Here is a 24,935-nt window from a genome sequence, read left to right as displayed (position 1 = left end):
CAACAACCAGCATGACCTGGACAGACCTGCATCTGCAGATGCCACCTCTATTGGGTCTCATTCGATGTATCTTGGGCCACAGGAGCTGGGGGTGGCCTGGTGAGTCCAGGGCACCGTCCATACAACTACCATACAACTAATGGCTGGGGCTGATCTCTGCCTCCAGAGAGGGACGCAGACAGTTTTCAGGAGGTGCCACCAAAGGCCACGCCCCATGTGGGGCTGGGCAGAGCTGGGGGGCCATCCACTGGCCTCCCAGCCCATCCCAACTTAGCCTCCCCCTCCCAGTAGAGCTTAACAATATTCTTGGGAGCCCTGGTGGTGTGGCTTAGCAGACTGAGTACCATCCTGTGAACTGATAGGCCTCTGGTTCAATTCCCAGTCAGGGCACATGCCTGGGTTGCAGGCCAGGTACCCAGTTGGGGGGTCTGCAAGAAGCAACCAATCAACGTATCTCTCATACATGGTGTTCCTCTCCCTCTCTTCCTCTCTCCCTTCCCCTCTCTCTATAAATAAATAAATAAATAAATAAATAAATAAAATCTTTAACAAAAAAACATATATTCTCAAAAACTCTCTGGGCACAGCCATAAGGTAAGCCAAGATGGGCACTTACAAGCATGTCCAGAAGCTATGGAGGAAGCAGTCCGATGCGATATGCACCCTTCTCCGGTGCACTGCGGGCAGTACCGGCAGAGCTCTCTGCACACCACAGGGCCCCCCACCCCACCCAGCTGATGAAGCGCAGCAGGGTGGAATACAAGGCCAACCAAGGTTATGTCATACAAGGTCTGTCCAGAAGGTATCCAGCCATGTACTATGAAAAATAGGTATTGAATAAGATACAAGATACAAGAAATATTGTATGTAGGACAATGACACCTCAGTCCCTGTCAAAGTAGGTACCTGTGGACCTCACACAGTTCTCTCAATCACCACCAGCTGCCCCACCATATTTTCCTGAATCTTATTAACAGTGTGAAATCTCTTCCCTTTCAAAAGTGATTTTAGCTTTGACAAAAGCAAGAAGTTACAGGGCACCCAATCTGGGCTATAGGGAGCTGAGTCCTCTGGGTGATTTGATGTTTTGCCAAAAAATTCTGCTCAAGACGAGCAGGTGCACTGTCGTGATGAAGGTGCCAATCACCAGTTGCCCATAGCTGCAGCCTTCTGAATCCGCCGAAGATTTCCATGGAGAAATATTGAAGCTTAATGCAAAATCTGATGCTGATTCACTGTTCTACTCACTCAACAATTTTGAATACAATGACCACACAGTACACATGTTCACTCAATGGCCTCTACTGCCCCCACTGACTAGTACAGTGGAGTCGTCATTATTCACACATGCACATTCCAGCCTACTCTCCTTGGCTGCCAAGTTACATGGATGTCATGTAAACTGTTCTCATTATGTTAACAACAGCTGGACTTTTTTCCAGACAGACCTCATATATAGGATTTGGGTATGCTGTGGAGGCCAGAGGCCCTGTTCCTAAGGGTGCTGCCTACAGCAAGCCTGTCCTTCATAGTGTTAACCAGCTGACATTTGCTTGGAGCCTTCTGTCTGTTGCCAAGAAGCAGGCTAGACACCACTGTGGGGCCCCGAGAGTCCTGAGTTTTTACTGGGTTAGTGAAGATTCCACATACAAATTCTTTGAGGTTATCCTCATTGATGCATTCCATAAGGCTATCAGAAGGGATCCTAACACCCAAAGGATCACCAAAGCAGTCCACAAGCACAGGCAGATGAGAGAGCTGCCATCTGCAGGCCATGGCCTTGGCAAGGGCCACGAGTCCCACCACACCATTAGTGATTTTTACCTTGGAGAAGTCGCAATACTTTCCATCTCCATCATTACTGCTAATATAAGTTTGTAAAATTATTATGTAATAAACAATTCAAGAGAGTCAAAACAAAATATTTTTGAGAAGTACATCTGTTGACCCAGCCCCACACAGGACTGTAGCTGGACCCTCCACAGTAGTCCCTCCACAGTAGTCCCTAGCCTGCCTGGCCACTGCCTCCCTCTAAACAGTGAGCTGGAAACACTTTCCGGAGGCACATGTGCCACATAAAGCCCACATGTGACCATGGCAGGGCTGAGAATCATCTTCCTACTCTTCCCTGGCGGCTAGAGCCTGTTGCCTCCTCCAGAGGGAAACCAGTAAAAAAAACAGGGGGGCAGGGAACACATCCAGCAACTACAGTTCAGCCCTGGTCTCCACAGAAAGTCATAGAAATTCTGCAGAAGGTGCCCCCAATAACTAGGACCCAAAAGTGACAGCACCTGAGCCCATGGCACCCTCCATGGGTCTACCTGTCCAGACTAGGCCAATGCCTCTCCTTCAGATGGGGACATGGACACATTTCCAGGAGGCACCACCAGGTGGGTTCAATACGGGGACCCATGCAGAACTACAGCCTCACCCTGGTGTTCGCCCTGAGTCTCTCTGGCTAGCTTGTGCCAGCCCCATCACCAAAAAAAAGAGAAGTATACAGGGGTGTATCCAGCCATCAAGCCTCATGCAGGACAAAGAACCCAGGGCAACCTTCATCGTCCCCTTGGACAGCCTAGGACAGTGCCCACTTTTGGAAGAGGACTCAGATAAGTCTAAAGTGCTGTACTTACAATTGGCCCAAGATACCACCCCCAGGGCACACAGCCCATCCCACCCTGATACCTGCCACCAGACGAGCACTTCTAAGCAGTTTCTGTGGGCCCAATGCAAGACAGCAACAACCCTGGCACAAATGCTGAGGCCAACCTTGGTGGGCTCCTCTGCTCCCCCTTCTGGAGGTAAACTTTAAAAAGTTTTCAGGTGGTGCCCCCAACAACTGGACCCCATGCAGGATAGCAACTACATGGAGTGCCCTCCTTGGATCTCTCTGGTCCATCTCTTTAGATCAAGACTTAGAAAAATTTTCAAAAGCACATCTGGTACCCAGGTCCCATCACTGACTTCATCCAGGGCCAGGGTACACTCCCCAGAGGTTCCTAGTCAACTATTCACGCCCTCCACCTGGAAATATTTTCTGAGATGGCTGTGGGGCCTGCCCCTGGGCCCACCCCATCTCCTCATTGGTCAGCCCTCCCCTTTCCAACTGAGCCCTGACCCTCCCCAGTTAAACTCCCCTCACCAATTAAACTCCAAACCCTTGACCACAAGTGAACCACACCCCTCTTAGGCCTCAAAGCACCTTCAAAGGTGCTTTGAAGTCACTTCCTTCTGATTCCAAACTTCAAATCCCATCCAAAGGTCTCCTTCCAAAGCTGACCCCAGGGCGCACCAAAACAAGAGCATGGCCAGGTTCTCTCCACCTATCCATCCCAGGCCTGGCTTTGGGACCTACCTCTGAACCTACTTCCTCCCCCAGGACCTCTCAGAATCCTGGGACAGCAGAGTCTGGTGTAAGGATTCAGGCAGCAACTGACCTCTCTGCAAGGCCTCAGGTCATGGGTCAGCTAAAGTTTGCAGACCTTTCTGGTTAATAAATTCTATCACCCTCAAAAAAAATACCCACACTCAGTCACACCTTGACCCAAGGCTTAGTGGCATTTTAATGGCCTTCACTGGTGGCAGCAGCAGCAAAAGGACAAGGGAATCAGACTGGAAAGGGGGCAGCCTGCCCCCAGCAGGTCTAGCTGTCCTCTTTCCATTGCACAGAGGCCAGGAATGTGCGGATTTCCATGGGCTGCAGTGTGATGCTGGCAGGGTCCAGCCGGGAGGGAAAGCGCTTGAGTGTGGGGCCTGGGGAGGTGCAGGGGAAGAGTGAGAGGTGCAAACTTCCTCCACCTCACTCCCTCACCCCACGCTCCCTCCCCTGGGCCTGGACACAGCCGTAGGAACAGCCATCTGTTCCTAGGGCCTCACTACCAGATTCTTCAACTGCTTCCCAGGGCCTGGATATCACTCCCAGCTCCCAAAATCCCTCCCAATGCCTGGCCACTGCCCTCACACCCTCAAGCCCCATCGCAAGGACTGTCAAGCCAACCCCAAGGTTGATGAACAACTCCACTCCACCTGAACTAGACACTGACAGAGATTCAAATCTTGTTCTTAGGACTGCAAGCCAACCTCAGACACCCAAGAGTCACCACTAGTTTGCTGAACCTACTTAAGACTCAAACCCCTAACCTGGATTTGAATACTGCCCAAACCCTGGAGCAGGACCTGGGTCCTGGCCCACACTGCAGCACCTCCCACACCCCCCCCAGGTCCCAGCCACAGGGAGGGGCAAGCACCCACCCGTGCTTGCCATCCACTGGAGCCTGGAGGCACTGGCCTGAAGCTGGTTAGCAGCCAGCGTGGTCTCCTTAAGGTCGATGATGGTGAAGGTAGAGAACAGGTCCTGTGGGACAGTGGACGGGGCATGACTGGTGTCAAAGCGGGCTTTCCCCTCTCCCCTCTCTAGATTTTCTCCTATTTCCGTCCCACCTCGGGCCTTCTCACCCTCAAGTCCAAGGTAACCGGAGAACTCAAGTTGCCGCCCTTGTCCTCCCCTATGGCAAACTGGTGTTCCAAGCGCAGCAGCAGCATTTTACGGTCCCAACGCGCCAGTGTGAGCAGGTGTACATTGGGAGGCAGCTCCCGGCGGAGTCCTGAGAACTGCGAAAAGGGAGCCAGGGAGCCAGGGAGATAGGGCGGGGCTGAGCCGAGTTCTGAAGGTGAAGACCTGACATGAGGGGAGGTCATGGGGATGGGACTTAACCTGGGCGGACAGGCTCAGCCAGGAAGGAGAGAGCTGAGCCAGTGATGAGATGGGGCAGTGCTGGGTTGGGTGGGTCCAAACTGGTGCAGCCGGAGACCCCAGCTAGGATGGGAACGAAGCACGAAGCACGGAGAGGTGAGGGGCGGGGCCGAGGTGAGGAAAGTCGGGGCGGAGGGGGCCAGAGTCTGGGGATTCTGTCCAAGTAGGACAGGTCCGAGCCACGACAGGAAGCTAGCTAGATAATGGCCTCCCCAGGACGAGCCGGGAGTGAATTGAGTCCCGACTAAGCCTAGAGAACCCCGCCTCCAGTTTCACTCGCTCCTCTCTGCCGGCCCCTCCTCTCTGCCGGCCCGCGCCCCTCACCTGCTTGCGCGGGGCTACCTTCGGGTGGTAGGGGATGCCACCATCCAGGGCCAGCACCACTTGCGGGGCCAAGAGTTCCTTTTCAGCCTGCAGCCGGTGCCCGACAGCAGCGGTCCGGGCCTTATCCAGCAGCACGAGGTGGCGCCCTCGCACCCACAACCCCAACCCCTTCTCCAGCAGCGGCTCCCCGACTCCACGTTCATCGTCTCTCAGCAGCCTTCGGTGCACCTGCGGCGCGAGAGGTCAGGAGAGGGTGAGGACCCCTCTGGACAATTTTGGAGCCAGAAATTGTGGAAACTTTAAGAGGGACCCCAACAGAAATGCGGGTCCTATCTAGCAGAGGACTAGGACAAGGGAGGTAAGGACCTAAGGAAAGCCTAGACAGAGCAGGTCAGGACCTGGAGGGGGTGCCTGGGTAGGAACTGGATAAAAGGCATGGAATAAACTTCTCACACAGGAACGAAAGTCTCAGCTTAGTAGGACCCCAGAGGGGTGCACCTAGCAGAGAACTGGAACAGAAATTGGCTTCAATGTCCAGCAGGAGGCCAGAGTGGAACTGGTGGGAGAACTCTAGCTTAGATGAAGCTCAGACCACTCACCATGAGCTCTATCGAGCCATCTCTCAGGCTGCTGCCCCCCTGGGAACGGTCAGTCAGCACGGTCAGCTGCACATTTCCATCCTGGAGGGGAAGGGGTGAGAGTAAGGAAACACACTGCCAGCCAGCCACAGCCCCCAGGCAGGCCCCACAGGGGATAGTGGACACTGCCAAGGACACTTGGGAGAGGCGAAGGATGAGGGGTGACCCCCTACTTTGAGAAGAGATGGGGAGCGGGGGTGGGGGTACCGTAATATAAATGCGGCTGTTGACTGGATAGTAGTTTCCTGCCACTGGCTCAGTCTGGTTCAGCTCCCAGGTGGGTCGATAATTCCACCTGGGGAGGGAAGAGGTAGGATTCAGTCAGGCCCAGGCTCTGGCTCCACTTCCCCAGCTCCCCTTTCCCAGGTCACACTCCTCACTCTCGCTTCATCCTCTCCCTCACACACTTACAGAATCAGCAGATGGCCCTCCCACCCATGAGCCCCAACACACTACAAACCACCCCTCAGTGCTCCCAGTCACCCCTACCTCCTCTCTAGGATCTCCCGGCCATTACTGTCAGTGAAGAAGACCCTTTTTGTCTCCAGTGGAGTGTCGAAACGACTGATGACTTCCTTCCCCCAGTTATCACTGTAATTGAAGGAATAGCAAGGCTGTGAGCCTAGCTTACCTCCACTCTGCCCTGGTCCCCTTCTCTTAGTCCCAGCCTGTGCCACTCACCCCACAGGTATTGGTCCCACTGTCCACTCCAGCTCCAGGTGCCGCTGTCCTGGGTACAGACGAACCACCTGGGAACACCAGGCTGAGAAGTTCTGGTGCACCTCCTGCACCAAGGCCGTCTGCAGGCACATTGGGCAGGTGTGAGCCCACACCTGAGTAGAAGTGAACCCTACAAATGTGCTCCCCTGCTGTGAACCTCACAAAGGCCTAGATCAGGGTCAACCCCAGTGATAGTATGAGAGCACTGCCTACCTCCCCCACCTGCTTAGGTGTGATGCCCATACATCCCACCGGTCATTGCTACATAATTCCTGAATGTGGCGTACATGCTTGGTACCCACCACTACCCCATCTTCCCTCCTTAGAATAGGATTCTAGCTGGACATATGGCTACCTTGAATAAAGACTGTATCCTCCAGTCTTCCCTGAGGCTATTAGTAGCTGTATAACTATGGTCTGCTGATTGGAAAGTGATCAAAGTGGTATGAACATTTCTTGCCCCTTTCCCTCTAGCTTGAATGCAAAAATGATGGCTGGAGCTTGAGCAGCCATCTTGGGTCATGAGGTAGAAGCTGAATGTTGAGGAAGGCAGAGCAATAAAATAGGAGGGACCTGGATCACTGTGGAACCACCTTACCTACCCTGGACGGCCCAGCCAAACTTTCTGTTCCATGGAAAGAACCTATCTTTAGACAGTTAATTCAGGTAGCTCTTTTACAGCAGTAAAACTATATTCTAACCCTGGAATACAGACATTCACCACAACAGGAGTCATGTCCAAGGTGAGTCTTACGCCCTGACTGGTGCAGCTCAATGGGTGGGGCATGGTCCCACAAACCAAAAGTTTGCCCGTTTGATTCTGAGTCAGGGCACATGCCTGGATTGCAGGTTTGGTCCCCAGTCAGGTCCCCACATATGAGAGGCAACCGATAATGTTTCTCTCTCACACTGATGTTTCTCTCCCTCTTTTTCTCTCTCCCTTCCTTTCTCTCTAAAAATAAGTAAATAAATCTTTCTTTTTTAAAATGGTGAGTCTTACCATTACCTGCCTCATTCCCATCCTAAGAGGAAATGTCAAGAAGCTGCCCCAGGAAACCCTGCAAGCGTGACACCGTTCCCAATCAGATGCTTGCACAGATAACCTCCCTAACCGAGAATCCCCCAAGTGCTATCCAAGTGTGAACTCTCCAATACACACCCCAGATGTAATCCCACCCTAGCACAGATCCCTGATGAACTCTTCAAGTAGCTCCACCGGGTTCTCCCCATTCATGAGCCAAGTGAGAATGACCTACCAGTTTCAAAAGCTAAGCATAATGCTGACACCAACAGCAGATGTGAATGCCTTTGTATGCCATATAATACAGAGCTGATAAAAATCAGCCTGTGGGAAGGTCCTCAAGTCTTCCCCTCAGATCTTAGCCCTCTGATCTGATGGAGACGTAAATCCTTCCCCAACCCCCAGCCCCATCCCACACACCGTACACCACCCTCCCAGGTTCCACACAGCCCACAACGCCCACTCATCATTCCTGGCCCCAGACCTTCACCAGGCGGATTTGAGCCCAGTGGCTCACGAGCAGTGGTTCCTGTTGGTTGGGTCTGAAGATGTAGGCACCTGAGGCCTGGGTGCTTAGGCTGTTGCCTATACTGGCGTTGTACCTGTGGCCGGATTAGGTGAACGTCAGGTAAGTAACCCCAGCTCTGTTCCCACCTCCTCCCTGGCCTGGTGGTCCTCCCTCACCAGTAGAAGGCTTGGCGAACAGGCAACAGGAGGTCCTGGTCCAGGTTCTTTATCTCCACCAGGAGCCCTGTGTCAGGGTCAAACCTAGCCCGGATGTGCTGGGCATAAAAGGGGGGGGGCAGATGTTAATGACCATCCCTTCAGCCAAGGGCAGCCTCCTTCCTGAGACTCAGGAGTAAACCCTAGAATCACCCTTCCCTCCTCTCTCTCTCCTCACCCCTGACCCTACTGGCAAATCCAAGCAGCTCCACCTTCTACCTTATCCTCAGTCTGAACACTTCTCACCACCTCCAAGGCCTTCCAGGACTAGTGCTGCTGACCCCTTCCTGGTCTCCCCAGGCTGTTCCCTCCCCATAGCCACCCGAATGCACTGTGACCCCCTAAGTCGTCTTCAGCTGGTCTGGGGGTCCAGGGCTGCTTGTGCAACTGACAGGAATCACAGTGCCAGGGTCCACAAGACTTTTAAAGACCCATAGAAATGTATAAATTTTAATTTCTTTTAGAGCTTTTTGTGTCTGCTGTTGCTCCCTGCCTGCCTGCCTGAATTCCTCTTCCTCCAAATATCTTCCAAATGGCCACATCGCTCCCTTCCTGAAGTCTTTGACACACTTTCACTTAATTTGCAAGCCCCTACCACCATCAGCTTTGATATACCTGTCAAACGACACCCATGAACCCACTAGGCCCTCACGACAGCCTCAGGAGAGGATATTAGGACTCAAAGCAAGAGCACACAATGGGGTAGCTGGTGACACTAGACCATGAACCCAAGACCCACTGACCCAGAGTCGGTGCAGCTCACCATGACACCCCAAATTTGTCACCAGGGCAGGAAAGGGAACCTGAATGGGGTCTCACCTCGTTTTGAATGGTCAAGACACGGGAGGAGGGCTTGATGCGAGATGAGGACTTGATGCGGGACGAGGACTTCTGGGGTCTGGGCTGGTAGATGAGAGCCTGTGGGCTCTGGCCAGGCACCTGGGTTACTGAGTAGATACTGAAGCCAAGGGCAGGCACTGAGGCTGAGAAAAGCAGCTCCTGCCTGTCTGAGCCGGGCATCACCACCACCTCAGGTAAGGGAGAAGGGAAACTGAGTCAAGACTCTGCGTGCACCTGTAGAGGCGCACGTACAGAAAGGGTAACACTCCAGGAGGGAAGGAGTGCCAGGACGGGAAGAAGAAATTTAGGTGTTGGGTAGGTGGGGGTATGGAGGGGACAGAAATTCTGAGTTAAAGATTGCAGAAAAGAGAAAACAAAAAAGAAAAAAAATGACTTCCGAGAAGATTCCTCAGGTAGGAAAAAACCCACTGGGAGGCTAGAGAGAAGGTGGAAGGGGAAGAAGTGAGGAAATCAGTGGGGGAAGGGATCTCTGAGACAAGAGTATGAGGGAAAGGCAAGATTTGGGGGGAAGGAAGAGGTTCATGGGAAGAGGCCTTCAAGAATGAGGAGGATATTCATAAAGAGGAAAATATTTCATGGGGAGATACTAAAAACAGAGATAGATACTCACGGGGGGGGAAACGTTCTTGGGAGGTGTTATGTTAAGGGACAGAGAGGGTAGATTCAGAGGAGAAAAAAAAAGTACTGGGCAGGAGTTATTCACGGAGGGGCAGGTAACCACGAAGGCACCCGTGAGGGAGAAATGCCCATAAGGAGAGGCAGTCATGTGAGGAGCGTATTCATAGGAGGAATACTCATCAAACAGGCTCACATCGCTGGGCACCACTGTGCCACTGGGGTCCTTCACAAGGAAAATGTGTTTGCTGACCGGAAGCCGCACCATCCAATCTACTTTCCGCCCCAAGGGGTTATAAATGGTCACCTGGAACTGTGGCAGGAGGATGAGAGTGGGCATGAGTTACAGAGGCCTTCTCCAAGCCTACCCACAATGGACAACAACTACCCTGGGTGATCCAAGCCCTCGTTTGGTCTCGTCCCACACCAGCTTCACTGAGACCCCTGTAATCAGGCCCAGAGGGATCCACCAAAACAATTCTGCTACCAGCTCCACCTCCTCTTCACCTTTCCAAGGCTCAAGGGACCTGCCCCACCCACCCACCCACCCACCGCCACCCCACCCAACCCTGACCCAGGAGTGGCTTACGCTCTTTGCAGTCTGGCTGAGTGGACACAGGCTGATATTGAGGTTGCGGCAGAAAGTGAACTTCTCCTTGGAGCCGCTGAGCCGTGCCAGCGCATTACTCAGGAGAACCTGGGAAGGAGGCAAGGGGGCATGTGTCTGCTCTGCAAGCCCACCACGTAGTCTCCCCTCCCGACCCAGGCCAGCCCCACCAGCCCTTTCTGGCCCTGCTCCTTACAGCCTCCACTCCCCCACCCTCTCTAGGCCTTCCAGGCCTTGTGCCATTCCAGCCTCCGCCCCTCTCATTCCAGGCCCCACCTCCACAACCTCTTAACAGAAATTTTAAAACTCATACACACATTTATGCATCCAGTGGGTTTATATTCTCTTAATTCACATTTTGAGTGCAAACCTGCTGCCCCATTCCTGTCTCCGCCCTTTGGCCCCAGGCCCTGCCACAAATACCTCGCAGGGTCCCCAGCCTGCTGCCAGCTGGCGTGCGTAGTCATCTGCTACATGTTGCTTGGAGGTCCCACTGACTGCATCGTGGTGCTGAAGCACAGCCATTGCCTCGTCTGCAGACAGATGGAAGTGATCAAGTGGTGAGCCAAGTGGAGTCTCTGCAGGATTCTGAGCCCCAACCCCAGGGAAATGTGAAAGCTCATTATGCAGGGTGGGCAGGGTTCTTCGGGGCTTTCTGAATGGACTCAAGGATATGACTACGGTCTGGTGTCCAGCTTGAGCCCCACCCCCAACCCGCTCATCAGCCAGACACCTACTGAGGGGTGCACTGTCTCCAGAGCCATAGGGTCCCACGTTGGCTGCCGGACCCGCCAGTGCTTCCAGCTGGTTGCATACCTTGTGGGCAGGGAGTATGTTGAGGCATGGGGCCTGTCAGGTCCCCCCTTAGAGACAAGTGCCCACTTACCTGCAGGAAGTTATAGCTGAGGCGTTCGTAGCGTTTGAGGGCTGGCCTGCTGGAAAAGAAGCCAGTCCAGAACTGGTGGGGGCCATCTGCATATGGGAAGAAGTCGTCCTGTTTCACCGACCTGCAGAGGCATTGAGGGCAGGGTCACTACCCACAGGGCATGCCAACCCTCCCAAGCTCCCCAGGCCCCTAAATACCAGGTGAGGTTGGCCTTGTTCAGCTCCCAGAGGTAACAGGCTGGAGTAGAGTAGAGAACATTCACACGGCTCCCGTTGGCCTGCTGCTGGGGGAAGGTGTGCATGTGTGAGCCCTCGGGGTCTGCAACTTCCTGGTGCTGGGCTCAAAGGTGTGAAACTCATATGCACATTTATGTATCCAGTGGATTCATATTCTCTTAATTCACATTTTGTGTGCAAACCAATAACCAATGTGAAAATGTATTTTGGCCAAACCTAAATATTACCAGCCTGCAAAGAATTTCAGTGATATAAGAGTAAATCTGAAATTTTACTAAACTTTTTAAATCATTTCAATTTTACTATTAAAAACTTTTGTGGAAAAACTAAGTACAACATATAGGGCAGGAATAATCATTTCTCAGCACTGTCAGGTTACTGCCAAATAACACAATTGTTATACTAAATAAAGGCTCACTTTCAACCCAGGGAGGCAGAAGAACAAGAAGGTGACCTCTTCCATGAGAAAAGGATGTTTATACCAGTGCCTGGTACACAGTACGTGCTCATTCACTCACTTAAGTGAATGAAGGGAAGTGCATGGGACCACATGCCTTTATGTGCACACACATCTACACTTCTCTACACACAGTCATATATGCAGTTACACACACAGACCTACAGATGCATTGTATTCATTCAACAATCACTGGATTCTTCAACATGCTCGGATTACTGAAGTAATCTAGAACCAGAGGCCAGCCCCACTATCATGGAACTCACAGCCAAGTGCAGAAGAGAAACTGAACAGATAGTCAGTTGGTTACACTCAGCCTGATATGACAGGCACTTGTGAAGACTGGTACGACTACAGAGGAAGAGCAAGAGCTCCACTGGCAGGGTTCCTGGAGGAGGAGACATTGCAGCTGGTATCTGAGAAGCAGAATGCTTTCAGCCCCAAAGAGTACTATTAATAGACTTCCGGCCAAAATGGAGGCATAGTCAAATACACTTTACTTCCTCATACAACCAAAAGAAGGACAACAACAAATTTAAAAACAAAAAACAACCAGAACTGACCCAAAATCAAACTGTATAAGAGTCCAACAACCAAGGGGTTAAAGAAGAAACATTCATCCAGACTGGTAAAAGGGGCAGAGACAGGCAGCCAGAGCAGAAAGGATGCATGGCAAGGCGGAGGTTGGAGGACCAGGTGGGCGAGACGGCAGCTGGTGGTCCCACATTTGCATAAGGATAAACCAGGAGGAACAAATGGGGAATGAGACAGACTGTGCAACCCAGAGTTCCAGGAAGCACAGGAAGAGTAAACCTCAAAACCTCTGGCTGTAAAAACCTGTGGGGATTGCAGCAGTGGGAAAAACTCCCAGCCTCACAGGAGAGTTCATCAGAAAGGCCTGCAGGGTCCTAGATTGTACATGAAACCACCCACCCAGGAATGAGCACCAGAGGGCCCAATTTGCTTGTGAGTAGCAGAGAAAGTGACTAAAAGCTGGCAAGAGGGAACAAACAGAATTGTTCCCTTTTCTGACCTCTCCCCAACATACAGCGCCACAACACAGCAACCTGAGTTATGCCACCCTGGCCAATACCTAAGCCTCCTCCCCTTACAATGTAACAGCTGCTCTAAGACAAAGAAATATGCTCCAAATGAGAGAACAGATCAAAACTCCAGAAAAAGAACTAAATGATAAAAAGAAAGCCAACATATCAGATGCAGAGTTCAAAACACTGGTAATCAAGATGCTCACAGAAATGGTGGAGTATGGTTGCAAAATAGAAGAAAAAGTGAAGGCTATATAAAGAGAAATAAAGAAAAATATACAGAGAACCAACAAGTGAAGGGAAGGAAACCAGAACTCAAATCAATGATCTGGAGCAAAAGGAAGAAATAAACATTCAACCAGAATAGAATGAAGAAATAAAATTTTTTTTTAAAAATAGCCCTGGCTGGTGTAGCTCAGTGGACTGAGTACCATCCTGCAAACCAAAGGGTCGCCAGTCCAATTCCCAGTCAGGGCACATGCCTAGGTTGTGGACCAGGTCCTCAGTGGGGGGTGTGCAAGAGGCAACCACACATTGATGTTTCTCTCCCTCTTTTTCTCTTTCCCTTCCCCTATCTCTAAAAATGAATAAAGTCTTTTAAAAAAAAGTGAGGAGAAGCATAGGAACCTCCAGGACAACTTTAAAAGTTCCAATATCCAAAACATAGGGGTGCCAGAAGAGGAACAGCAAAAATTTAAAAACTTATATATATATTATTGATTATATCATTACAGTTGTTCTATTCCCCCCCTTCATTCCCCTCCACCCTGAACACCCCCTCCCCCACCATTCCCCCCCTTTAGTTTATGACCACGTCTCAAGTTCTTTAGATTCTATATTTCCCCCACTATTCTCGCCCTCCCCCCTATTTTCTACCTACCGTCTATGCTATTTTCTGTGCCTTCTCCCCCCCTTCTCCTCCTCCCACTCCCCTATTGCTAACCCTCCATGTGCTCTTCATTTCTATGGTTCCACTCCTGATCTAGCTGTCCTCTTGGTTTGCTTTTGTTTTAGGTGTGGTTGTTAATAGCTGTGTGTTTGCTGTCCTTTCACTGTTCATATTTTTCATCTTCTTTTTCTTATATAAGTCCCTTTAGCATTTCATATAATAAGGGCTTGGTGATGATGAACTCCTTGAACTTGACCTTATCTGAGAAGCACTTTATCTGTCCTTCCATTCTAAATGAAAGTTTTGCTGGATAAAGCAATCTTGGCTGTAGGTCTTTGGATTTCATGACTTGGAATACTTCTTTCCAGCCCCTTCTTGCCTGTAAGGTCTCTTTTGAGAAATCCGCTGACAGTCTGATGGGTACTCCTTTGTAGGTGACTGTCCCCTTATCCCTTGCTGCTTCTAGGATTCTCTCCTTCATTTTGGTCTTGGCTAATGTAATTATGATGTGCCTTGGTGTGTTCCTTCTTGGGTCCAACTTCTTTGGGACTCTCTGAGCTTCCTGGATTTCCTGGAAGTCTATTTCCTTTGCCAGACTGGGGAAGTTCTCCTTTATTATTTGTTCAAATAAGTTTTCCACTCGTGGCTGTTTCTTTCCCCCTTCTGGTACCCCTATAATTTGGATGTTGGAATGTTTAAAGATGTCCTGGAGGTTCCTAAGCCTCTCCTCATGTTTTTGAATTCTCATTTCTTCATTCCTTTCTGGTCGGATGTTTTGTTCTTCCTTCTGGTCCATTCCATTGATTTGAGTCCCAGTTTCCTTTCCATCACTATTGGTTTCCTGTGCATTTCCCTTCATTTCAATTAGTTTAGCCTTCATTTGTTCCTCTAATTTGCGACTAAAATTGACCAGTTCTGTGAGCATCCTGATCACCAGTGTTTTGAACTGTGCATCTGAGGGGTTCGCTATTTCTTTTTTTTTTATTAAAGATTTTATTTATTTAACTTTAGAGGGGAAGGGAAGGAGAGAAATATCAATGTATGGTTGCCTCTCGTGAGTCACCTGCTGGGAACTGGCCTGCAACCCAGGCATGTGCCCTGACTAGGAATCGAACTGCAATCATGTGGTTCGCAGACCCATGCTCAATCCACTGAGCTACACCAGCCAGGGCAAGGTTCGCTATTTCTTTTTCGCTTAGAGTTATCGGCTCTGGGGCTTTGAGTTCTTCTTGAGCCATATTTTGGACTGTTTGTGCCTGTTCTGTATGAGGCGCGGAGCCCTAGGCGTTCACCAGAGTGGGGCAACTCGGTCGCTGGGTTTTGACTCTGTACATGGGGGCAGGGTCAAAGAGGAGCAATGGTGGTCCCGTCTGCCGCCTCCCGCCGCCGCTGCCGCCCCACGCGTTCCATCCCACTGCGAGCAAATGTGCAACCATGGTCAGCCCTCCGCTGCTGGATTCGCCCACCGGGGCCTGCGTGGTCTGTCTGCTCACTGCTCACTCTGCTGATTTATCTGCACGCGAATGTGTGACTGCGGTCAGTCTGCCCCACACCCTCACTGGGTCCGCGCTGCTACTCCAGCTGCCTGCGCACGTGGGTCGGAGGATCCTTCCTGCCCAACCCTGCTCCCCTGCTGGCTCCGCCCCTCTTACCGGTCCAGGTTGAATGATTCATTGTTGTCGGACTTCTGTATAGTTCAATTTTCTGTTCTTTGGCTATGTCTTTGTTTACTAAACCTTTGTTGTATTCAAACTTGGTTGTGGGAGAAGGCACAGTGTTTCCACCTACGCCTCCATCTTGGTGGAAGTCCAAAAACTTATTTTAAAAAATAATGAAGGAGAACTTTCCCAATCTGAGGAAAGAAACAGGCATGCAAGTCCAGAAAGCTCAGAGAATTCCAAAGAAACACAAGACACATCATACTTGTATTACCCAAGATTAAAGATAAAGAGAGAATCTTAAAAGCAGCAAATGAGAAGAAGAGAGTTAAGAGTTACCTACAAAGGAGTTCCCATAAGACTATCAGCTGATTTCTCAAAAGAAACCTTGAAGGCAAGAAGGGGCTGGAAAGAAGTATTCAAAGTCATGAAAAGCAAGGACCTATATCCAAGACTATTCTATCCAGCAAAGCTACCATTTAGAATGGAAGGGCAGATAAAGTGCTTCCCAGACAAGGTCAAGTTAAAGGAGTTCATTATCACTAAGCCCTTATTATACACAATGTTAAAGGGACTTATCTAAGAAATAGAAGATAAAAAGTATGAACAGTAAAATAACAACAAACTCACAACTATCAACAACTGAAACTGAAAACAAAAACAAACTGAGCAAACAACTAGAACAGGAACAGAATCACAGATGTGGACATCACATGGAGGGTTATCAGAAGGGAGGGAGAGCGGGGAGAATCAGGGAAAAGGTACAGGGAATAAGAAGCATAAATGGTAGGTAGAAAATAGACAGGGGGAGTTTAAGACTAGCATGGGAAATGGAAAAGCCAAAGAACTGATATGTGTATGACCCACGGACATGAACTAAGGGATGAGGGTGCAGGGGGAATGCTGGTGGGATGAGGGGTGCAGAGCAGAGGGGAATAAAAGGGAGAAAAAAATGGGACAACTGTAATAGCATAATTAATAAAACATACTTTTAAAAATAATAATAACCAAAAAACATATTATTTACCTAGCTCTGTTGTAACAGATCTGTGTAAATGAAATCATTAAACTCTCATTCAGAGCCCTATCAGGTGAGAACCATCATTATGCCCATTTTCTGGATAAGAAAACTGAGGCAGACTTCCGCCAAGATGGAGGCATAGGTGGAAATACTGTGCCTTCTCCCACAGCCAAGTTTGAATACAACAAAGGTTTGGAGAACAAAGACACACCCAAAGATCAGAAAACTGATTTATACGGAAGTCCGACAACAACTAACCATTCAACGGGGACAGTAAGAGGGGCGGAGCCAGCAGTGGAGCTGGGTCGGGCAGGACAGATCCCCGGACTTAGGCACGCAAGTAGCCCGGAACCAGTCGGGGTGTGGGGCAGACTGACCGCAGTCGCACTTTCGCGCACAGTGAGATGGATCACGCAGGCCCCAGGGGGCAAACCCAGTGGTGGAGGGCTGACGGCGGTGGCACATTCCCGTGCAATGGAACGAAATGCGTGGGACTGGTGACGGTGCCGGCTGCGGTGCCGGTGGGGGCCGCAGTGGCAGGCGGCAGACGAGACACCATAGTTCCTCTTTGACCCCGCCCCCACATACAACGGCACAACCCAGCGACTGAGTTGCCCTGCTCTAGTGAACACCTTAGGGCTCAGATCCTGCTACGGAACAGGCACGAACAGCCCAAAAGATGGCGCAAGAACTCAAAGTCCCAGAGCCGATAACTCTCAGCGACCAAGAAATTGCCAGCCTCTCAGAAGCACAATTCAAGACACCGTTTATCAGGATGCTCACAGAACTGGTAGATTATAGTCACAAATTAGAGGAACATATGAAGGCTAAACTAATTGAAATGAAGGGAGATGCACAGGAAACCAATAGTGATGGAAAGGAAACTGGGACTCAAATCAATGGAATGGACCAGAAGGAAGAACAAAACATCCCACCAGAAAGGAATGAAGAAATGAGAATTCAAAAAAATGAGGAGAGGCTTAGGAACCTCCAGGACATCTTTAAACGTTCCAACATCCGGATTATAGGGGTACCAGAAGGGGGAAAGAAACAGCCACGAGTGGAAAACTTATTTGAACAAATAATAAAGGAGAACTTCCCCAGTCTGGCAAAGGAAATAGACTTCCAGGAAATCCAGGAAGCTCAGAGAGTCCCAAAGAAGTTGGACCCAAGAAGGAACACACCAAGGCACATCATAATTACATTAGCCAAGACTAAAATGAAGGAGAGAATCCTAGAAGCAGCAAGGGATAAGGGGACAGTCACCTACAAAGGAGTACCCATCAGACTGTCAGCGGATTTCTCAAAAGAGACCTTACAGGCAAGAAGGGGCTGGAAAGAAGTATTCCAAGTCATGAAATCCAAAGACCTACAGCCAAGATTGCTTTATCCAGCAAAACTTTCATTTAGAATGGAAGGACAGATAAAGTGCTTCTCAGATAAGGTCAAGTTCAAGGAGTTCATCATCACCAAGCCCTTATTATATGAAATGCTAAAGGGACTTATATAAGAAAAAGAAGATGAAAAATATTAACAGTGAAAGGACAGCAAACACACAGCTATTAACAACCACACCTAAAACAAAAGCAAACCAAGAGGACAGCTAGATCAGGAGTGGAACCATAGAAATGAAGAGCACATGGAGGGTTAGCAATAGGGGAGTGGGAGTAGGAGAAGGGGGGAGAAGGCACAGAAAATAGCATAGACGGTAGGTAGAAAATAGGGGGGAGGGCGAGAATAGTGGGGGAAATATAGAATCTAAAGAACTTGAGACATGTGGTTATAAACTAAGGGGGGGAGAATGGTGGGGGAGGGAGTGTGCGGGTGGAGGGGAATGAAGGGGGGAATAGAACAACTGTAATGGTATAATCAATGAAATATATTTTTAAAATTTTTTAAAAAGTCTGAGGAGCCAAAAAAAAAAAAAAAACTGAGGCACTGAGTGCTAAACATTTCTCAAGGTCACACAGCCAACAAGTGGCAGAACCAGGATTTGAACTGAGAGATTCCCATTTCCATAGAATGGAGTAGGCGAAGGAGCCATCAGTTGCAGGAGCAAAACTAAGAAGGTGTGACATCCTGGCAGCCTAGGAACATGGTACTTGCAGGAGGAAGTGATCAGGGTGTTCAGGCCCCTAAGAGGAATGGGAGGACTGAGAAGTGTCTGCTATAGACCCTTGGTGATGTTACTGAGAGCTGTTCTGGTGAAACAGCAACGCAGGGAGTGAGTGGAAGGTGAAGACATGGAGATTATGCTGGTAGACAATTCTGCGGATGGAAGTGAAGAGAAGGGACACCTTAAATGGAAGAGGGGCAAAAAGGTTCTGTGCCGATGGGACAATGACTGCCTGCCCACACAGCCACACGCCACTCACAAGGGCCACACCAACACATTCATGCTAGGCACAATTATGGCCATCCAAAAATGTCCAGGTCCTAATACATGCAACCTGCAACAAGGCAAACAGAAATTAGGTTTGCAGTAGCAATTAAAGTTGCTAATCAGATGATCTTAAAACAGAGATTGTCCTGGATTATCTGGGTGACCCCAATGTAATCACAAAAGTCTTTAACAATAGAAGAGGGATGGGGAAGAAGTGAAAGTGAAGGAAAGAGATGTGATGACAGAAGCAGGATCAGACTCTGAAGATGGAGGAAGGGCGCTATGAGCCAGGCAACATGGGTGGCCTCTGGAGAATGAACAAGGCCCGGAAACTTTCCCCTAAAGCTTCCAGAAGGAATGCAGCACTGCTGAACCTCAATTTTAGCATAGTGAGACCTATGTCAGACTTCTGACCTAAAGAACTATAAGATAATGTATCTCTGTTGTTTTGAGCCAATAAATTTATGGTGTTTATTTAATCATAGGAGCAAAAGAAAACTAAGAGAGCACCCATAGCTACTCATCTGACCAAAGGCCTAGGGATACAAGCATGCATGTACACCAGAGTGGGGGCACACTCACCTGGGCATTGACCAACCGAATAAGCTTATCAAGGTTCTTGAACCATATATTGGCATTCTCATATTGGAAGTCTGAACCCATGGTCATCACGATGTGGTTGGTGCGGTAGAGTTGGCCCTGCAGACAGAATGGGGGTGTCCTCAGGCCAGAGTGTCCTGGCCGCCCGTGTCTTTGTATACATGTGGTTAAGTGTGGGTGCACAATGGCATGGCGACAGAGGTGTGTGGAAGTGTGTGACATGGGACCATAAGGACATGAGTAAAAATAGCCACAAGTTGATTAGAGTATCATCCCAATATACCAAAGTTGCAGGTTTGATCCTCAGTCAGGACATACATGGATCAACAATGAATGCATAAATAAGTGTAATAACAAAATGTTTTTCTCTCTCCCTTTCTCGCTCTCTAAAACTAATTTTTTAAAATAGCCACAGGTGTCCTGGCTGGTGTGGCTCAGCAGATTGAGCGTGGCCTACGAGCCAAAAGGTCACTGGTTCGATTCCCAGCCAGGGCACATGCCTGGTTTGTGGGCCAGGTCCTCAGTGGGGGGCATGCAAGAGGCAACCAATCAATGTTTCTCTCAAGCACAGATGTTCCTCTCCCTCCCTTCCCTTCTCTAAAAATAAATAAGTAAAATGCTTTTAAAAAATAGCCACAAGTTATTGAGTCATTCTCTCAGGCCTGCGACACAGATGAGAGCACTGAAGCAGCGCACCCTGCTATCTCATGCCATGGCGAGTGTGTGCAGTGGTGAAGGGCCCACACACTTCTAATCAGGAACACACACATCCAGAGGGAGAGCATGGCGAGGGTGAATGGAATATTACCTTCCTCGAAGGGTATGAGGAAGTGTGTCAGGGAATCAGTCCCTAGGCTGTGGGAAGGGTCTAATGCATTATATACCCAGTCTTCCAGGTCTGGGCACTGGGGTTACCTGGGCTGAAGCTAAATCTAGGAAGTAATTGACCAGTTGTTCGGCATTGTACTCGGGGCTGCGGGGATCCTCCACGATGGGCTTGTCAGCACACAGGACGTCCCAGCAAAGATGCTCCGGTGGGTTGTAAATGTTGGGAAGCACACCTGTGGGCCACACCGGGCTCAGGGTGGCCCAGTGCTCCAGACCTGTCCCGTCAAAGCTTGCCACACCCCACCCAAGTCAGACTGCAGAATTTTCAGGGGCCTTGTGTAAAGTGCAAACGCTGGGCCCTTAGTCATAAATTATTAAAAATTTCAAGATGATGACAGCAGAGAGTAAAACCAAGCCCAGGGCTCTTCCAAGCGTGGGGCCCTCAGTGACTGCACAGGTCACATGCCTTTGGGGCTGACCTGCCCCCACCTATCTACCCCCTTACTGGTGAAGAGGTCAGCAGCTGGGGGCTTCAGGCTGGCACTGGCCCGCCACACCTGCTCCATCTCTAGATTCTTCTGCCGCACCCACTTATCTTGATAATCCAGGCGCCCGAAGAAGAAGCCATCAAAACCCATCTGGGAGTGGGGCAGAATGAGGAGTAGGAAAAAGGGTGGGATGACTAAGTGCCCAGCCCTCTCACCACCACCTGCCAGCTGCCTCAGCATGAGAGGTGTGGGTCAAAGCAAAGAGAAAAAGTAGGTCTGAAACCCGGGAGGCCTCCAGCGCATTTGGAAACTTAGGGAAGGGTCAGAATGCACCCTAGGAAAGCTGAAAGGGAGTGGGTGTAACGATAGAACCCACCTCCACCTTCCAGAAAGGGAACCTGACTCAAGGAGACCTTCTCCCTTTTGCAGGCTGAGCACTGAAGGGGTCATGGCAGTAGTCAAGAAGTGCTTGCAAAGCAGGGCAGGCCTCCACACGCTACCCAGCTTGCAGAGGAGCTAAAATTCTAGCAAATGGGGCAGCATCAGGATAGGAGGAGTCACCAGCTGCAGGGGGCTGGTCAGCCTGGGCTATGGCAGAGAGGGGTCAAGGCCAGAGCAGAAAAGGAGTAGGTCTCCAAGGGCAGGGTCTCAAGAGGTCAGAGAGACAGGGAACAGGGCCTGATACGTGTGAGCTTGCAGAGAATGGTTGGGCTTGAGGGGCTGGGCAAGGAGTCAAAGTGAGTGAAGGGGTGGGTGCAAGGGAAGTGGGAAAAGCACCTGTGCAAACAGTGAGGCCTGCTCTCGAGAATGGCCGAAGGGGTCGATGTGCCAGGCCACACGGGGGCGCCCATCACTGCCAAAGGTGTCCTCCAGGAAGCGCAACCCTAGTGTCATCTGGTCTATGATGGCTCCATAGTGGGTGGCCGCCTCATCATTCATCACCCAGCCACCATTAGCAAACTCCAGGCGCCCTGTGCCAGAGGGGCAAAATCTGGGTAGGTTGTCAGGACCAGGAGTGGGGCTGGGGCTGGCAATGCATGGCATGAGAAGATCTGCCTACATGCCCAGGCCTGAAAGGAGAAGAGGGGTCTCTCCCAAGCCAGGGTACCCAGATACAGAGCAGAGGGCCCCCTGCATGCCAGGCTTCCCAAAGGATCCACTGGAGGTGGAGCCTCATAGGATGCATAAGAGTTCTACAAATAAAGGGAAATTCCAGGCAGGCAGAGTCACATGCACATTCAGTCTGCACATAGAATGATAAAATCTCACAAGCCACAGTAGCAGAAACAGTAGTTAAACTGGGCTTCCTCTTTTCACTTCCTTGGGGAAGCTTACCCTGGCGCACCAGGTCCCGCACGACATCCTGTGTTGCATTTGTCTGTTGATGCCACCAACGGGAGAAGAAGGCCATCTCCACATAGACAAAGCGGCGGGTGGGCTCCGCCAGCAGGGAAGAGATGACAGAGTCTAGGATATACTGAACGCCTGCATGTTGAACGCTATTATAAACTGTGGGCACAGGAGTCAGGTAATCAAGGATCAGCAAGCCAAGGGGAACATTCCTAGACAGCCCCATTCTCAGGCAGAGCCAGACCTCTCACTGACACCAAGCATGCACTCAGACCACGCTATCATATCAGCAACCATTCACTAGCTGGGCATAGCCCCCACCCTAATATCCAGGACCCAGAAAGGATTTGAAGGGCTCAGAGGAGTCATGGGAGTCCCAGGCACCAGTCCCCACCCTCTACTCACTGCCATAAAAGTACTGGTCCACTGTCTTGAGCCAGCCCACATCATCATGTGTGTGGGCCACCAGGTGAATGTTGAGCATGTCCGGCCGCACCGTGGGGCATGTCTGCACAGATACCCCAAATGCACACTCACACACCCTGTCCCTTATCCCAAGGTTAAGAGACAGGCTGAGGTGGGAGTGGGGATGGGGGGCATAAGGTAACTGGATCTAGAGGTGAGTAACTCAGAGAAGTAAGGCCAGGCCCTTCCAGGGAGGAAACACACACAGTTGTGCTCACAGATACAATTCCCTAGTGGTACAACTCCTCAGGGCCACTCTCATTCACACCCTGGGAAAATAATAACAGTAGTAGCTAATGTTTATTAAGTATTTGTAAGCACCAAACAGCCACCTTGCAGGATGGGGATAATATTATCTCCAGTTTTCAGATGAGAACACTGAGATCAAAGAAGTGTAGTGACTGGCCCACAGAGCCAGGAAGTGGAGGAGGCAGGCTCGAACTCCAGGCCAGCTGACTCCAGAGTTCCAGTTCTCACCCAGCACCATCTCTCCCCTGCCACCACCACCACCCCCACACACACACATACACGGACTCAATCACTCAGTTCAATGCATGCAAAGTCCAGGCAAGCCGACCCGGAGAAGCAAGGAGGCAGGTACAGGCAGCCCCATTCTCACAGAGACGCACAGAGCCAGACCTCTCACTCACGCCAAGCATGTACTCAGACCACGCCGTCATTATCAGCAACCATTCACTAGGCACCCACAGAATAGACTCACCCACCCCTCCGGACCCTACTCAGGGATTCTCTCTGATTCGTGGACATTTCCGCTCCCGGGCCCCGCCGCTCACCTCGTATCCCGCGGCCCGAGCACTAGGTGCAGCTAAAAACAAAAATAGTAAAGAAAGAGGTGGCATCGGTGGCCCCACTGCACCCCAGCGGCCGCCAGCGCGGACTCTAGAAGGCCACGCGTCGACTCCCATAGCCCCGCTACCACCACAGCCACCACTACTGCCTCCAGGGGGGTTCTCCGCCAGACTATGGCCGGGTAAAGGGCCCGCCTCCAGAACCCAGCCTGGCCAATGGGCGCTTATGGGGGCGGGGCTAGGACGCAGCTCCGCTGGTAGAGGGACTGAGGCCTTGGGGGCACGGGCCTTTTTTCCACCTTCCGGCTGCTGGTTTGGCCAGAGGAGCCTTTAACGCGTCGCTGCCTACGCGTGGACTTGTAGTACCCCTTTGTCCCCATAAGCGGAGAGGGCTCAGATTTTCCTTCTGGTGCCGGGTTGGCCTAGAAGGTAGAATGAGTGCATGGTCCTAAGGTGTTCCATTAACTTTCAAGGCTAGGGTCCTGGAGGAGCCTCACCTGGCTAGGAGCAGGGGTTAATGGGGGTCCTGTCCAGTGCAATGGGGATTGAGACGTTGGGGAAAGGAACTTCCCTTGGAGTGCTGGGGGTGGGAGGCACCCAGCCTGACTGGGAGAATTCTCCGTGTTTGTACACGCAGACCCAGGAAAAAGCCCAAATCTAAAAATCTAACTCCATAATAGGAGAGCAGGAAAAGACCAAAGGAAAAAAAAACTGGCTACTTCAAGGTGGTGACTGATGGAGATTAAGGGTAACTTACATAGGAGGTATGTCTTGGGCGTCAGCAAGAGAAAATGGATTCCTGCGTTGCTTGGCAGATACCAAATAGTTATATAGCTTAAAGGGGGGAACATCATGGATACTACTACATGAATGTACTATATGAATGCTACCAGATATGGAAATTACTTCACAGGCTTGAACAGTTTAGGACAACTGGTTCCCAAAACCAGCCCATAGCAGGAGGCAACGAAGGGAAGGGTACTGATTTATGTCAGAATGAACATCAAGTACAATCAGTCTCCAAGAGAGGTTTGCAGTACTCAATTTCCACATTCTGGCCCAGGTCCAGCTCTCAGGTCCAGCAGAGGTCACATCATGGAACAGTCTCTCCTCCACACTCTCTCATGACCTCCTCTTCCCTGAGGCACCCTGAGTGGTCAGTGAGGGGCTTCAGTAGCAGGAAGGTAGCTCTCTTAGTTGCAAACTGACCTCACTGGAAACACAGTCTGCAACAACAGTACAGACACATACAAGAGACAAGAGAAGCAGTCCAAATATGACTGACAACTTTTTCCATCACGCTTCCTCCCTACCCCGCAGGACCCAAACCAATGAGTTAATAAGTCACTTAGGCTTGGGGCTGGGTCATATAAGGCATTTACTTGAGTTTTCATATGTGCTAACAATGAAGAAATACTAGTAGATTCATCTGGTATAAGAACACAACATTCAGTTTGGATGATGGCATAGCCCCCATCCCATACACACACACATACACACACACACACCCCTGTAACTGGATGCTACAGGAACAGCAGAAAGTCTAAGGTCAGAAAG

At 50.4% G+C, this 24,935-nt stretch overlaps 1 protein-coding gene across 2 annotated transcripts; it reads right to left on the bottom strand.

Moving 5' to 3' along the window:
• Nucleotides 1-3,535: 3,535 nt before the first annotated feature.
• On the bottom strand, nucleotides 3,536-23,557 carry MAN2B1 (mannosidase alpha class 2B member 1). Of its 2 annotated transcripts, none has more exons than XM_037041921.1 (24): nucleotides 23,364-23,557; nucleotides 22,510-22,612; nucleotides 22,090-22,263; nucleotides 21,532-21,725; nucleotides 20,772-20,904; nucleotides 20,354-20,499; nucleotides 19,421-19,537; nucleotides 11,346-11,431; nucleotides 11,149-11,269; nucleotides 11,000-11,078; nucleotides 10,686-10,795; nucleotides 10,245-10,352; nucleotides 9,852-9,968; nucleotides 8,999-9,208; nucleotides 8,141-8,238; nucleotides 7,941-8,058; nucleotides 6,397-6,515; nucleotides 6,205-6,306; nucleotides 5,923-6,010; nucleotides 5,677-5,757; nucleotides 5,078-5,305; nucleotides 4,456-4,611; nucleotides 4,252-4,354; nucleotides 3,536-3,753 (listed from the first exon to the last, which is right to left on the bottom strand). In XM_037041921.1, exons 1-24 carry the CDS (start codon nucleotides 23,493-23,495, stop codon nucleotides 3,644-3,646), a joined length of 3,033 nt encoding a protein of 1,010 aa, XP_036897816.1. In that variant the 5' UTR covers nucleotides 23,496-23,557; the 3' UTR covers nucleotides 3,536-3,643. The 2 variants fall into 2 exon arrangements, with proteins under 2 accessions (XP_036897816.1, XP_036897817.1); XM_037041922.1 differs by having other exon boundaries at nucleotides 11,346-11,428.
• Between the last annotated feature and the right edge of the window lie 1,378 nt (nucleotides 23,558-24,935).

The sequence above is a fragment of the Sturnira hondurensis genome, unplaced genomic scaffold (genome assembly GCF_014824575.4).
Source record: "Sturnira hondurensis isolate 20B ecotype Veracruz unplaced genomic scaffold, ASM1482457v3 Scaffold0003213, whole genome shotgun sequence".
NCBI classification, from domain to species: Eukaryota; Metazoa; Chordata; class Mammalia; order Chiroptera; family Phyllostomidae; genus Sturnira; species Sturnira hondurensis.
Note: the sequence above shows the minus strand (reverse complement) of the source record. Positions and strands in the feature narration are given on the sequence as shown.